Source organism: Nicotiana sylvestris, chromosome 8 (genome assembly GCF_000393655.2).
Source record: "Nicotiana sylvestris chromosome 8, ASM39365v2, whole genome shotgun sequence".
Taxonomy (NCBI): domain Eukaryota; kingdom Viridiplantae; phylum Streptophyta; class Magnoliopsida; order Solanales; family Solanaceae; genus Nicotiana; species Nicotiana sylvestris.
Genome location: NC_091064.1, coordinates 34460397 through 34472921, shown reverse-complemented (window position 1 = coordinate 34472921; position 12525 = coordinate 34460397). Strand labels below are relative to the sequence as shown.

At 38.9% G+C, this 12525-nt stretch overlaps 1 protein-coding gene and 1 non-coding gene across 2 annotated transcripts; one reads left to right on the top strand and one right to left on the bottom strand.

Annotated features, from left to right (window-relative positions):
- Positions 1–7521: 7521 nt before the first annotated feature.
- LOC138876644 (small nucleolar RNA R71) lies at positions 7522–7628 on the bottom strand. The gene has a single exon (XR_011401987.1). It is a non-coding gene; the product is annotated as a small nucleolar RNA R71 (small nucleolar RNA).
- Positions 7629–8495: 867 nt separating this feature from the next.
- Positions 8496–9350, top strand: LOC104222122 (uncharacterized). Its single transcript, XM_070153690.1, has 2 exons — positions 8496–8648; positions 8865–9350. The coding sequence occupies exons 1-2, from the start codon at positions 8496–8498 to the stop codon at positions 9348–9350; spliced, it is 639 nt and encodes a 212-aa protein (XP_070009791.1).
- Positions 9351–12525: the final 3175 nt, after the last annotated feature.

Here is a 12525-nt window from a genome sequence, read left to right as displayed (position 1 = left end):
AGCTTTTATGTTGAAAGTTGATAAAAATAAAAAAATTGCCTAAACACTTCATTTGAGTTGACTTTGGTCAATATTTTTGGTAAACGGATTCGAATTTATGTTTTGATGGTCCCGGTAGGTCCGTATCGTGATTTGGGACTTGGGCGTATGTTTTGAATCGAAATCAAAAGTCCCTAGCCCGAGATATCGGACTTTGTCGAAATTTGAAAGATAAAGGCTTAATGAATTTGAAGTGTTTAACAAAAGTTTGACTTTTTAGATATCGGGTCCGTATTTTGGTTTCGGAACTCGGTATAGGTCCAATACCATGTTAGGTCCAATAGCATGTTTATGACTTGTCTATGAAATTTGGTGAGAAACGGAGTTAGTTTGACGTGATTCGGACGTCTGGTTGAGAAATTAGAAGTTTCAAAGTTATTTTTTGAAATTTTCATTTGATTTGGTGTTAAATATGTAGTTCTAGGTGTTAGTTTAGCGATTTGATCGGGCGAGCAAGTTTGTATGATGTTTTTAGACTAGTGTGCGCTTTTGGTGTAGAGCACCGATGGCTCGGGTGAGTTTCAGATAGGCTACAGAGTGAAATTAGACTTGGAAGAATTGTTGGTGTATCTGATATTGTTGCAGGCCTATGAGAGATCAGGCATTGCAATTTCTACCTCAGAGGGGTTTGCATTTTCGACCTTCTCATCGCAAATGCAAAGAGAAGTTGTGCCATACAAGTTCGCATTTGCGAAATGTTCGTCGCATTTGCAATATGGGTCCGGGAGGGGCAATCTTCGCATTTGCGATCGTGGGGTCGCATTTGCGAAGATAGCATAAATGTGGGATTCTTTGCAAATGCGATGGATTTCCCGCATATGCGAAGCCCATGTCACATTTGCGACATCTGCAGCTGGGTAAATGTTACTTAGACGAGATTTTTCTCCTATTCTTCAAATTTTCAAAACCTAAAACCTTAGAGGCGATTATCCAAAGAACGTTTCTTCCACAAATCATTGGTAAGTGACTATAAACTAGTTTCTTTTAATATTTCACTACATTTTTCAAGATTCCAACCTAAAATCTAAGGTTTTCATAGTGAAATTGGAGGTTTTTGGGTATAACCTAGGGATTTGATAAATTGAGGATTTAGACCTCAAATTGAGGTCGAATTCCAAAACCAATCATATAACCGGGCTCGGGGGTGAATGGTTAATCGGGTTTTGGTCCGAATTTCAGGTTTGGCTCAAGCGGGCCCAGGTGTTGACTTTTTAAAAAATGACCTAAATTGAATTGTTTGCAATCATGAGTAGTGCCTAAGGCTTTATTTGAATCGTTTGGTTGGTAATTTGCTAGATTTTATTGGTCTAGAGGCTTGTTTGAAGGGAAAAGCCGTGGTTGAGCTTTGAGTTTGGCCGTTGGAGCGAGGTAAGTGTCATGGTTAACCTTCGCTTGAGGGATTAGGTCTTATTTGCCTATTTGCTATGTGTTTGAATGTTGGGTACAACGTATACGTGAGATGACGAGTACTTATGCGTTGTTGTCGAGTTATAGCATGAAAATGGGTCTTATTGTTGTAATTATTGCTTTCCTTGATCATATTATCCATGCTTAGACGAGTTAATCGTTATGTTGATCATTCTTATCATGTTTACAGAATTTGGTGTTGACTGAGTATTGACTCAAAGTTGAGGTTGGTATTGGGGAACCAAATGTTGAAGTAAGATTTGTTCTTGTTATTTCTATCTCCATGTTGTTATTGTTCATTGTTTTGGTGAGGGAGAGTGTTAATTCACGAAGGGTGATGCCGTGTCATGTTTTGTGAGTGTTAATGCAGGAAGGGTGATATCGTGCCATATTATGAGTGTTAATGCACGAAGAGTGATGCCATGCCATGTTATGCGATAGTTAATGCACGAAGGGTGATGTCGTGCCATTTCTATTGATTCATATGGTGAGGTTGAGAGTAAAAGCACAAAGGGTGATGCCTTGCATTTTCTTTACTGTGCTTACTTGTTTATTTGTTCAAGGTATATCGGTTGATAAAGTTCTATTACTGCTGTGATTCTTTATCTTGTGATCCCCTCAACATGTCCCCCTCCCGATATTACTTGCCTCGTTCTTTCATTGATGTTATTAGTACATATATTGTTAAATTGCACATGTTTATTTGTGGATGTCTTCTCTTAGCCTCGTCACTACTTCGCCGAGGTTAGGCTCGACACTTACTAGTACATGGGTCGGTTGTACTGATACTACACTCTATACTTCCTGTGCAGATTTTGGTATTGGTCCTAGTTGATCGAGAGGCATAGCAGCTCAGATCGAACCACCGGAGACCCAGGTAGATCTGTAGGTGTTCACAGACCTTGAAGTCCCTGTCTATCTCTTTTTTTACTGTTTCTTTCGTTCAAACTGTTGTATTTCTTTCAAACTTTTACTTATAGTAAATCCTAGAATGTTCATGAATTGTGACTCCAGATCCGGGTAGTGGTACATATATTGAGGCTGTTATAAATTTTCTGCATTCACTTTAACTCGTTATATCTTATTTGTTGTTAGTTACTGAAATGCATAAGAATTGGCTTAATGATTCTCTAACATTGGCTTACCTAGCAAGTGAGATATTAGGCGCCATCACGGTCCCGACAGTGGGAATTTTGGGTCGTGACATGGGGATTTCAAGTTATATCTACTGCATAAGGTAAGTAAATCATGTTCTTTGTTGTTCTTAAGGTTAATCATGTGTTTGTTGAGTTGTTTGAGAGGAAATGTACAAGATTGTAATTGACATGGCATAAGAAATCATTATCTCTTTTTATGGGTTGTGTTGAGGCTATATATATTTTGTTGTGGTTGAAAATTGTTATAAATAGCCCGATTATGCTATGGATGTTGTTGTCAATATTATCTATGTGCTACTTAAGTTGATTAAAGAAGATAACATGAAAAATAAGAGGTTAATGATAAAGGTTAAAGTGCTAGGCATGTAGACTATATTTGAAGATTATTGTTACAATGTTTTGGGTTGTAAATGATATGGTAAGTATAAGTATGATGTTATAGATGTTGTAGGCAGATTCAGGTAAAAGTAATTGGATTCAAACTATATTTTTTTAATCATAAATCTAGCTTTCCGCTCAAAATGGTTGTTAAGGTAATCGAAGAATTGTGAATTATATTGTTGTTGTTTAGGCTGTTTGGTGACTTTTAGGATGTAGTAAAAATAGGGGAGGTGATGTCCATTTTCTTGTAGAATATTGGTTTTGAAATATGAGAGTTACAATGGTCATATGATGATGAAGTCAGTTTACTCATTGTAGACGTAAGAAGATCATATTGAGCTTGGTTAATGATTGGAGAGAAGATTGCAAAGGTACGTTAAGGCACTTCCTTCTTTCTTTTGGCATGATCTAAAGTGAAATGAACGTAAACAATACGCTATTTCATAATGGATCTACTCCTAGAAATTAAGGTTGTCTGTGTTGTTATTTCCTTATAAAGTTATTCTAAGCATGTATGTATGATGCTTGAATTCTATTGATGTTCATATTTGATGGTATGATGTCCATAACGTTAATAGAAGGTGCAATGACCATACATCACTCCGAAAGGTTTAGAATGTGATTTCATGTGTCCAGCATGCATTATATAAATGTATCTACTTTAATCTATTGACCGCACTACAGTCGCCGGGTATGATACCTATTGTGCAACCACTGATCAGTTGGGTTTTACCTAGTTCCAGGTAGCCGGGTACGATTCTACCGAGCCTTATGATGGCTGGGTATGTTTTTATCGAGTCCTCTTCGAGGCCGGGTATGATATGATGATAAGGATGCCCACAGAGGCATATATTTTAAAAAGTGTATGTATATATATGTATTCATGCATTTCATGTCAGTAACCCTCAGAGACACTCAGATGCTACAGGTTGTATCTCACATATATCTTTTTAAATTACTATTCTTATTTATGTTTTCCTGCCTTACATACTCGGTACTTTATTCGTATTGACGTCTCTTTTATTTGGGGATACTGTGTTTCATGCCCGCAGTTCCCGATAGACAGGTTGACAGTCTTCCAAGCTGGCTATCAGCTCAACAGAAAGTGTTGGTGCACTCCACTTGCTACGGAGTTGCTTATTTGGTAAGTATGCTTTGGACATGTATTGATTGGTATGGCGGGGACCTATCCCGACCTTTATGATATGCATATACTCTTAGAGTCTTATAGACAGATGTCATGTATATGTTTACTTGTATGGCCTTGTCGGCCTATTGTTTGAGTGTACAAATGATCATTTTGGTATTATAGGCTTGTATGTCACATGTATAAGTTTAGATACCATATTGGGTCGTCCTATGTCGAGTATTATCTTATGTTTAGTTCTGGTTATCTCATGATGGCTTTTCCGGCTCAATTACCCATGACACTATGATAAGAAGGATGACAGTGGTGCTCGGTTGAGTGAGGCACCAGGTGCCTGTTGCGACCCTTCGATTTGGGTCGTGACATAATGGTTCCAAGATACCAATCCTCAATTTCAAAAAAATACTCAACCATCATAATTTAAGTTATAAATGCGGAAAGAACGATAAAATATGAAATAAACTATTCTAAGCATGAATATCATAATTAAAGAAGGCAATAAATTACATTTAACAAGTCCCACCCACATGCTTTAACCCAACAACAACGCATAAGTGATAGTAGGTTATAACTATGTATTTTGGGACACTATTTACACTCTAAATTGACTGCACTTTACTGATGTTTGAGCGTTAAATGGTAGTAATTGCTCTGATTGAGTACTTTATGCTTTGCAGGAGCAATTCCTGGCTACAATGAGGTTAAGGAGTGTTTTGAGCTAATATGGAGCGTTGAAGGCCAAGTAAAAGCTTATGGAGTAAATTGAAAGTTTGTTAGAGGATCGAAGGAGGTTACCGTACTTAAAAAGAAGAATGAAGAAGAGTGCAAAACGGAGGTTACGCACTTAAAAAGAAGAGTGCAAAACGGAAGAGTGCAAACCTAGGTGCGCGGCTGCTCACGTCCTTCCGAGAAATATTATTCCAGGGCTAAATTGAATTCCAGAGGAAACTTTCCTTGACCTATATGAAGCCTATCTCTCGCAAAAAGAGAGTATTCTGGTTTTGAGAAGAATTTTGAAGGCAAGAACAGGCAAGAAGCAAGACGGAAGATTTGGAAACGAGTTTTATCTTACTGCCTCTCCTTTTTATCATTGATGATGAATTCTTATATTGTGATTGTTGAAACAATTATGAGTAGCTAAAATCCTAATCTAGGTTTGATGGAACCTATTAGATGATGATTTTCCTATTACGTTAATATAGATTTGTTGTAGTATTTTCTCTATTTGTTCAACTATAATATTATTGTTGTTGATTGAAGGGCCCTCAATCGACTGTGCCTATTTAATGTATATTATTTGGGAGAGAGTGCATATTTAGGTAGTTGTTGAATAACATCATTCCCAACATATATGAGGGATCAATACAGAGGGTTTAAAGGTGGGATTAGGGATAACGAAACCTTAGTACGATCCGAGTGAGCCGTACTTAATGCCAGCTAGCATAATTCGGGAAAATATGTCTAGTAAATTGTGGTAGTTACTCAGGAGATAATTACAACACTCAGAGCACTCATGATCGGTAGAGAAGACTTAGGCAAATTTATAGAAAACATAGCACAAAAGATTCCGACAATAGGGCAAATCATAACCTTAGATCATTCCAATTCTTGTCTACAAACCGTTCGTAGTTAGTTATTACTTATTACATTTTCATTATGTGATATTTAGTTAGTAAACATCAAATTTGTTACTTAAATATTTTTGAAGATTGATTGCTTGAATTTTTGTGAGTCTAGTAGTTGTGTTTAATAGGTTAATTCCCTGTGGGATTCGACTCTAGACTTATTAACCGGAATATATTTGCAACGACCGCTAAGTCCTTTTTACAAGGCACAGTTGGGCGATATCAAATTTTGGCGTTGTTACCAGGGAGTTAACGGTGTTATTAATTGCAGCTAAAAGAAGTGCTAGAATTCTTAGTGTAGTCACTTTTCTTCATTTTAAATTAAATATATTGAAATTCTAATGTTTATAGTCGTAGGTGTTACAGGTGGATGCCTAGAAACTCCTCAAGAACTGGTGATTTGTTCGAAACATTATCAAATTCTGAGAAAGTGTTTAAGGCACTGAATCGTGCAAACAAGAAGGGCAAACAACAATAGAACTCAACAGAACAAATTGAACCATACATGGATGACGGCGTAGAAAATCCAAACAACAAAAACAATGAGAATGACCCGAACAATCAGGGTGTGGTGCCTCTTGTACCAGAAGCAACATTATATGATTGGGCACAACCCACCGCAACCTGGCAACCGCAATTACAGTCTCTCGAATACAAGCAGAATCATTTTAAATCAAAAACAACATGCTATATTTGTTGCAGAACAAGGGATTGTTCTTAGGGTCATACATTGAAGATCCTCAGCAGCATTTGAAGAATTTCATGTCGATATGTGTCACGCAAAGTCAACCTAATGTGACACCGGAAGCAATAAGCCACAATGGTACGAAGCAAGGCAAGACTCAATTACCTCCTAACCTACAACCCTAATACCCGACCTCCATATCTTCCTATCAAGTGTCATGTCCTAGGAAATCTGAAGCCTCGTCATATCCTTCTTGATCACCTCTCCATAGTACTTCTTAGGTCACCCTCTACCTCTTCTCGTGCCCTCTACAACCAGTCGTTTACACCTCCTTACCGGAGCATCTGGGCTCCTCCTCTGAACATGCCCAAACCATCTTAGCCTCACTTCCCACATCTTGTCCTTAATGGGAGCCACGTGCACCTTCTCTCGAATAACATCGTTCCTAATATTATCCATCCTAATGTGGTCGCACATCCACCTCAACATCCTCATTTTTACTACTTTCATCTTTTGAATAGTGAGTTCTTAATAAGCCAACACTCAGCCCCATACATCATAGCATGTCTAACCACCGCTTTGTAGAACTTAACTTTGAGTTATCGGTGGTACTCTCTTGTCGTACAGGACTCTAGATGCTAGCCTCCACTTCATCCATCCTACCCCAATATGGTGTGTGACATCCTTGTCAATCCCCCCTCCTTCCTGGATAACTGATCCAAGGTACTTGAAGTTGACTATACTTGGGATGACTTGTGATTTAAGCCTCACATCCATGCCCACTTCTCCCGGCTCAGCGCTGAACTTACACTCCAGTTATTCCATCTTCATCCTACCCAACTTGAAACCCTTAGACTCAAGAGCTTGTCTCCAAACCTCCAGCCTCTCATTAACATCGGCTCGCGACTCATCAATCAGACCTCGTTAGTGGAATTTTATTGGGTTGTTGTTGTTGTTGTCGTCTCGGTGATAGGAGAAGCTCAAACTTGGCTTAATTAACTCCTCATAAACTCCATCACTACTTGGAAGGAATTAGTCAAGCAATTTTTGAACAAGTTCTACCCACCCAATAAGACTGCCAAACAAATTGATGATGTATTAAGCTTCAGGTAGAGACCAATAGAAACACTACAAGAAATGTGGGAGAGGTTCAAGGGTATGCTGGTTTAATGTCCACATCATCGTATTCCAGATGATATGTTGGTGCAGATGTTCTACATGGGACTGGCAGACAGCTTAAATGCCAATGTTAATGCTTTAGCAGGTGGAGCATTTTTGAGCAAAAGATTCAGAGAATGTAAGATCCTGCTTGATAAAATGACCCAAAACTCAAGATGGATGACAAGAGACTTTACGAACACTCCTGTAGTTCATTCAGTGGCTTTAGAGACAAACAACTCCATAGCTAAAAATATGGCCACTCTAATGACGCAAATGAGTATCCTCACCAAAATGATCGATGAATCAGGCCAGAAGCAGCAGGTACACATAGTTGATGCAAGTAATGGGGGCTTATGTGCATTAACCAACCATATGTATACTTGTGGAGTGCGGGAGGTGAAAACCAGCACTATCAGGAAGATATAAACTATGTGACCAACTATGAGGAACAGAGGCAAGGTGGTCATAATTGGGGAAAGCATAATCAACAATATAGACCAGCACAGCAGCAGTACAATAACAACAACAATCCTGGAGCTATGCGACCACAGGGTCAAGTCGTGCCTTACCAAAGGGAACAGTGTTACAACCAGCAAATCAGCAGCTAGCTTATCAACAGCCTCAACAACAATAGATAGTGAGACAAGATTATGGGTTTGCTGAACTTAACGAAATGCTGCAACAACTGATTGGGTCCAATGGAAAAATTCAAGAGATACTAGACTCACATGAATCAGCGATAAAAGGGCATTGAGATTACATTAGGATAAATTTTGATGGCTCTAAATATTCGTCACCAAGGGACGTTACCTGCAAACACACAAGTCAATCCAAAAGAGCAAGGCCCAAAATAGCTTATGGCAGTGAGTATAAGAAATGGTAGAGATCTAGATATGGAGCAAGATATTGCTCGCGAAAGCCGACCTACTGAAATACTTATGCCAGTACCCATTGAGATAGATGATTCAACAGGGTTAACTGAGGTGACGTTACAATATGCACAAGAGAGAACAAGCAAAGAAAAAGAGGTTGCAAAGGAAACTGAGGTAGCACAAGAAACAATATACAAACAATGCATGAGCAAAATAAAACCCAAATCACAAGAAGGAAATGACCTCCAGCACCCTTCCCCCAGATATTGGCCAAATATCAGAAAGATAAGAAGTATAAGAAATTCATGGAGATGTTGAAGCAAATCCAGGTGAACATCCCACTAATTGATGCCTTGAAGGAGATGCCTGGGTATGCAAAAAATGATGAAGGACTTGATGTCTCGTAAGTTTGACTTTCAAGACTTGGCCACTGCTACACTAACTCGGACATATAGTGTTATCGTGACAAGACCCATAGCTGAGAAGTTGTCTGACCCAAGGAGATTCACAATCCTTTGCACAATAGGCAACTATGCTTTTGCTAAAGCACTATGTGATATGGGGGCGAGCATAAACTTGATGCCCTTGGCTATCTATAAAAGGTTAGTCATTGGAAGATCAAGACCCACATCAATGTTACTACAGATAATCGACCGAATGGTGAAGAGTCCATCAGGTATATTGGGTGATGTGCTAGTGCAGGTAGGAAAGTTTGTGTTTCCGGCAGATTTTGTCATTCTGGACTGCCACGTTGACGAGGAGATTCCCATAATTTTGGGAAGGCCATTCTTGTCCACTGGGAGAGCTCTAATCGATTGTGAAGTTGGGGAACTAAAGATGAGACTAAATGATGAAGAGATAATGTTCAATGTGTAGAAATCTATGCGGCGACCCAATGAGTTTATTAACTGCTCTCTGATAGAAGTTGTGGGTGTGATTTTGGAGGAGGAAGATGAGACTTTGCATGCAAAAGACCCTCTATCAGCCTACCTCATGAACTTAGAAGAGGTAGATGGTGAGGACTTGGCGGAGTGGGTTTTGGCACTTGAAGGCAAGGGTACTGGAAAAGAGAGCTCGAATTCGAGCCTTTGTACTTAGAAGAAAGGAAGACCTCCCAGCTAAGCCATCAATTGAAGAACTACCATAGTTGGAGCTAAAACAATTTCCGTCTCACCTCATGTATGCTTTATTGGGACCCAACTAAACTTTACCTGTTATTATCTCAGCTAGTTTGTTAGATGTGCAGGTAGAACAGCTGTTGCAGGTGTTAATGGAGTGCGAGACTGCAATTGGTTGGACCATTACAGATATTAGGGGCATCAACCTGACGTTTTGTATGCATAAGATTCTACTTGAAGATGGGCACAAACCTTCGAGAGAACATCAAATAAGGTTAAACCCCAAGATGAAAGAAGTGGTGAAGAAAGAAGTGATCAAGTGGTTATATGTGGGAATCATCTTCCCCATCTCTAACGGTAACTGGGTCATCCCAGTTCAGTGTGTGCCAAAGAAAGGTGGAATGACCATAGTGCAAAATGAGAATAATGAGTTGATCTCAACAAGAACAGTCACAAAATGGAGAATTTGTATGGACTACAGAAGATTGAACAAGGCCACCTGAAAAGACCATTTTCCCATGTCGTTCATTGATCAGATGCTAGATAGATTGGCAGGGAGGTCCCACTTTTGCTTTTGGGTGGATACTTGGGGCATAATTATATCTCTATTGCTGGGAGGATAGAGAGAAAACATCATTCACCTATCCATACAGCATCTATACCTTTTGGAGAATGTCGTTTGGCCAATGCAACGCACCCGCCACATTCCAGAGGTGCATGATGGCCATCTTTACAGATATGGTAGAGGAAATAATGGAGGTTTTTGTCGATGACTTCTCAATGGTGGGGAACTCATTCGATGACTGCCTTATGAACTTGAAAAGAGTATTGAAGAGGTGTATGGAGACTAATTTGGTATTAAACTGGGAAAAATGTCATTTCATGGTACATGAGGGTATAGTCTTAGGACACCTAGTGTCGAGTAAGGGCATTGAAGTGGATTACGCAAAGGTTGATGTAATAGAAAAGTTTCCACCACCCACTTCTGTCAAGGCGATAAGAAGTTTCCTTGGCCATGCTGGTTTATACAGGCAATTTATGGAAAAAAAATCCAAAATTGCTAACCCTTTAGTGTAAATTGCTTGAAAAAGATCACCCTTTTGTGTTTTCTGATGACTACAGGGTAGATTTTGAGGAATTAAAGAAGAGGCTGGTATCAGCACCTATCATAGTTGCACCTGACTGGGAGCAACCATTTGAGCTAATGTGTAATACAAGTGACTATGTTGTGGGAGCAATTCTTGGGCACCGAAAAGATAAAGTCATACATCCAATATACTACGCAAGTAGAACTTTGAGTGGTGCCCAACTAAATTACACAGTAACCGAGAAGGAGATGTTAGTACTGGTTTTCACATTTGACAAATTCAGGTCATACCTGATAGGCTCGAAGGTAATTATTTATACTAACCATGCTGCTCTCAGGTACTTAATTGAGAAGAAGGAGTCAAAGTCGCGCTTGATTCGATGGGTGCTACTACTGCAAGAATTTGACTTGGAAATCCGTGACCGAAGGGGAACGTAGAACCAAATGGCTGATCACTTGTCTAGGCTGGAAGGAGCAGAGAAGAAGGTGGAGGTGGGAGATATTGAGGAGACTTTCCTAGATGAACGACTATTGCCGACGAACCTTGAGGTAGCGCCATGGTATGCAGACATGGCAAATTACCTAGCAAGCGGTATTGTTCTTTATGACATGTCTTCTATGCAAAAGAAAAAGTTCTTTCTTGATTGTCGCATGTATTTCTGGGATAAACCTTATCTATTTAGTATTTGTCTTGATAACAAGATCCGGAGATGCATTCCAGAGATAGATCAATCTTTTGTTTTGCAGACATGTCATGCTTCATCGTATGAAGGACATTTTGGGGGTGTAAGGACAACAACTAAAGTGTTGGATTCATGTTTTTATTGGCCGATGTTATTTAAAGATGCAGACTTTTGGGTGAAAAATTATGATGAGTGCCAACGGACGGGGAATATTTCTTATTGACATGAGATGCCTATGAATCCGATCCAAGAGGTAGAAGTGTTTGATGTGTGGGGAATCGACTTTATGGGACTGTCGCACCTCCTTTTTACCGCGCCTGCGGGGGCGCGCGGGGAGTTTTCTCCAATTAAAGGACAGTCGAAACGGGATTTGTTTATTTGTTTCAGAGTCGCCACCTGGGAATTTTGAGGCGTCCCAAGTCACCAATTATAATCCCTGAATCGAGGAGAATATGACTCTGTTTATTTTTTTTTTTCTGCGAACCAGAAATCCTGAGTAAGGAATTCTGTTAATCCGGAAGAAGGTGTTAGGCATTTCCGAATTCCGTGGTTCTAGCACGGTCGCTTAACTGTTTTTATTATTGGCTTAATCATCTTGATTTTATTAAATATATTGATGTTATCTGATTTTACTACCGCTTATACTTATCGTGATTAAGGACCCTTCTTCGAATCGAATTACGCGTACGTATATTCGTGTTACAAATTTAAAAAAGATGCGGAATTGTGTCACGCGTACGTGTACACAATAATTTTTGATAATATACTAAGCAATCATTTTTCCAAGATTGTGTTGAATCAAGAATATTTATTTTTTCTTGAATAGTGAACCGTACATCTCGGGTTTTTATGAAATTGATTTAACGCCTTTGGATAAATCCTTTTATTAAATATTCGTTCGAAATTGCGCGTACGCATAATCCGAATTTTTACTTTTAAAAATATAAAAAAAAAATATAATCAAGGTACGCGAACGTATCCCTAATTGTGCAAAAATATTTGCAATGATATTAAGGATTTTTCCACAAATTATTCATTATATCCATACATTTTTATGTGAAAATCATGATAAATTCCCATTTAAGGTTTCAAAGAATTTACAATATTAAATGTTGACCGTTGATTATATTTTCCGAATATAAATAATTCATTCCAACTGTTCA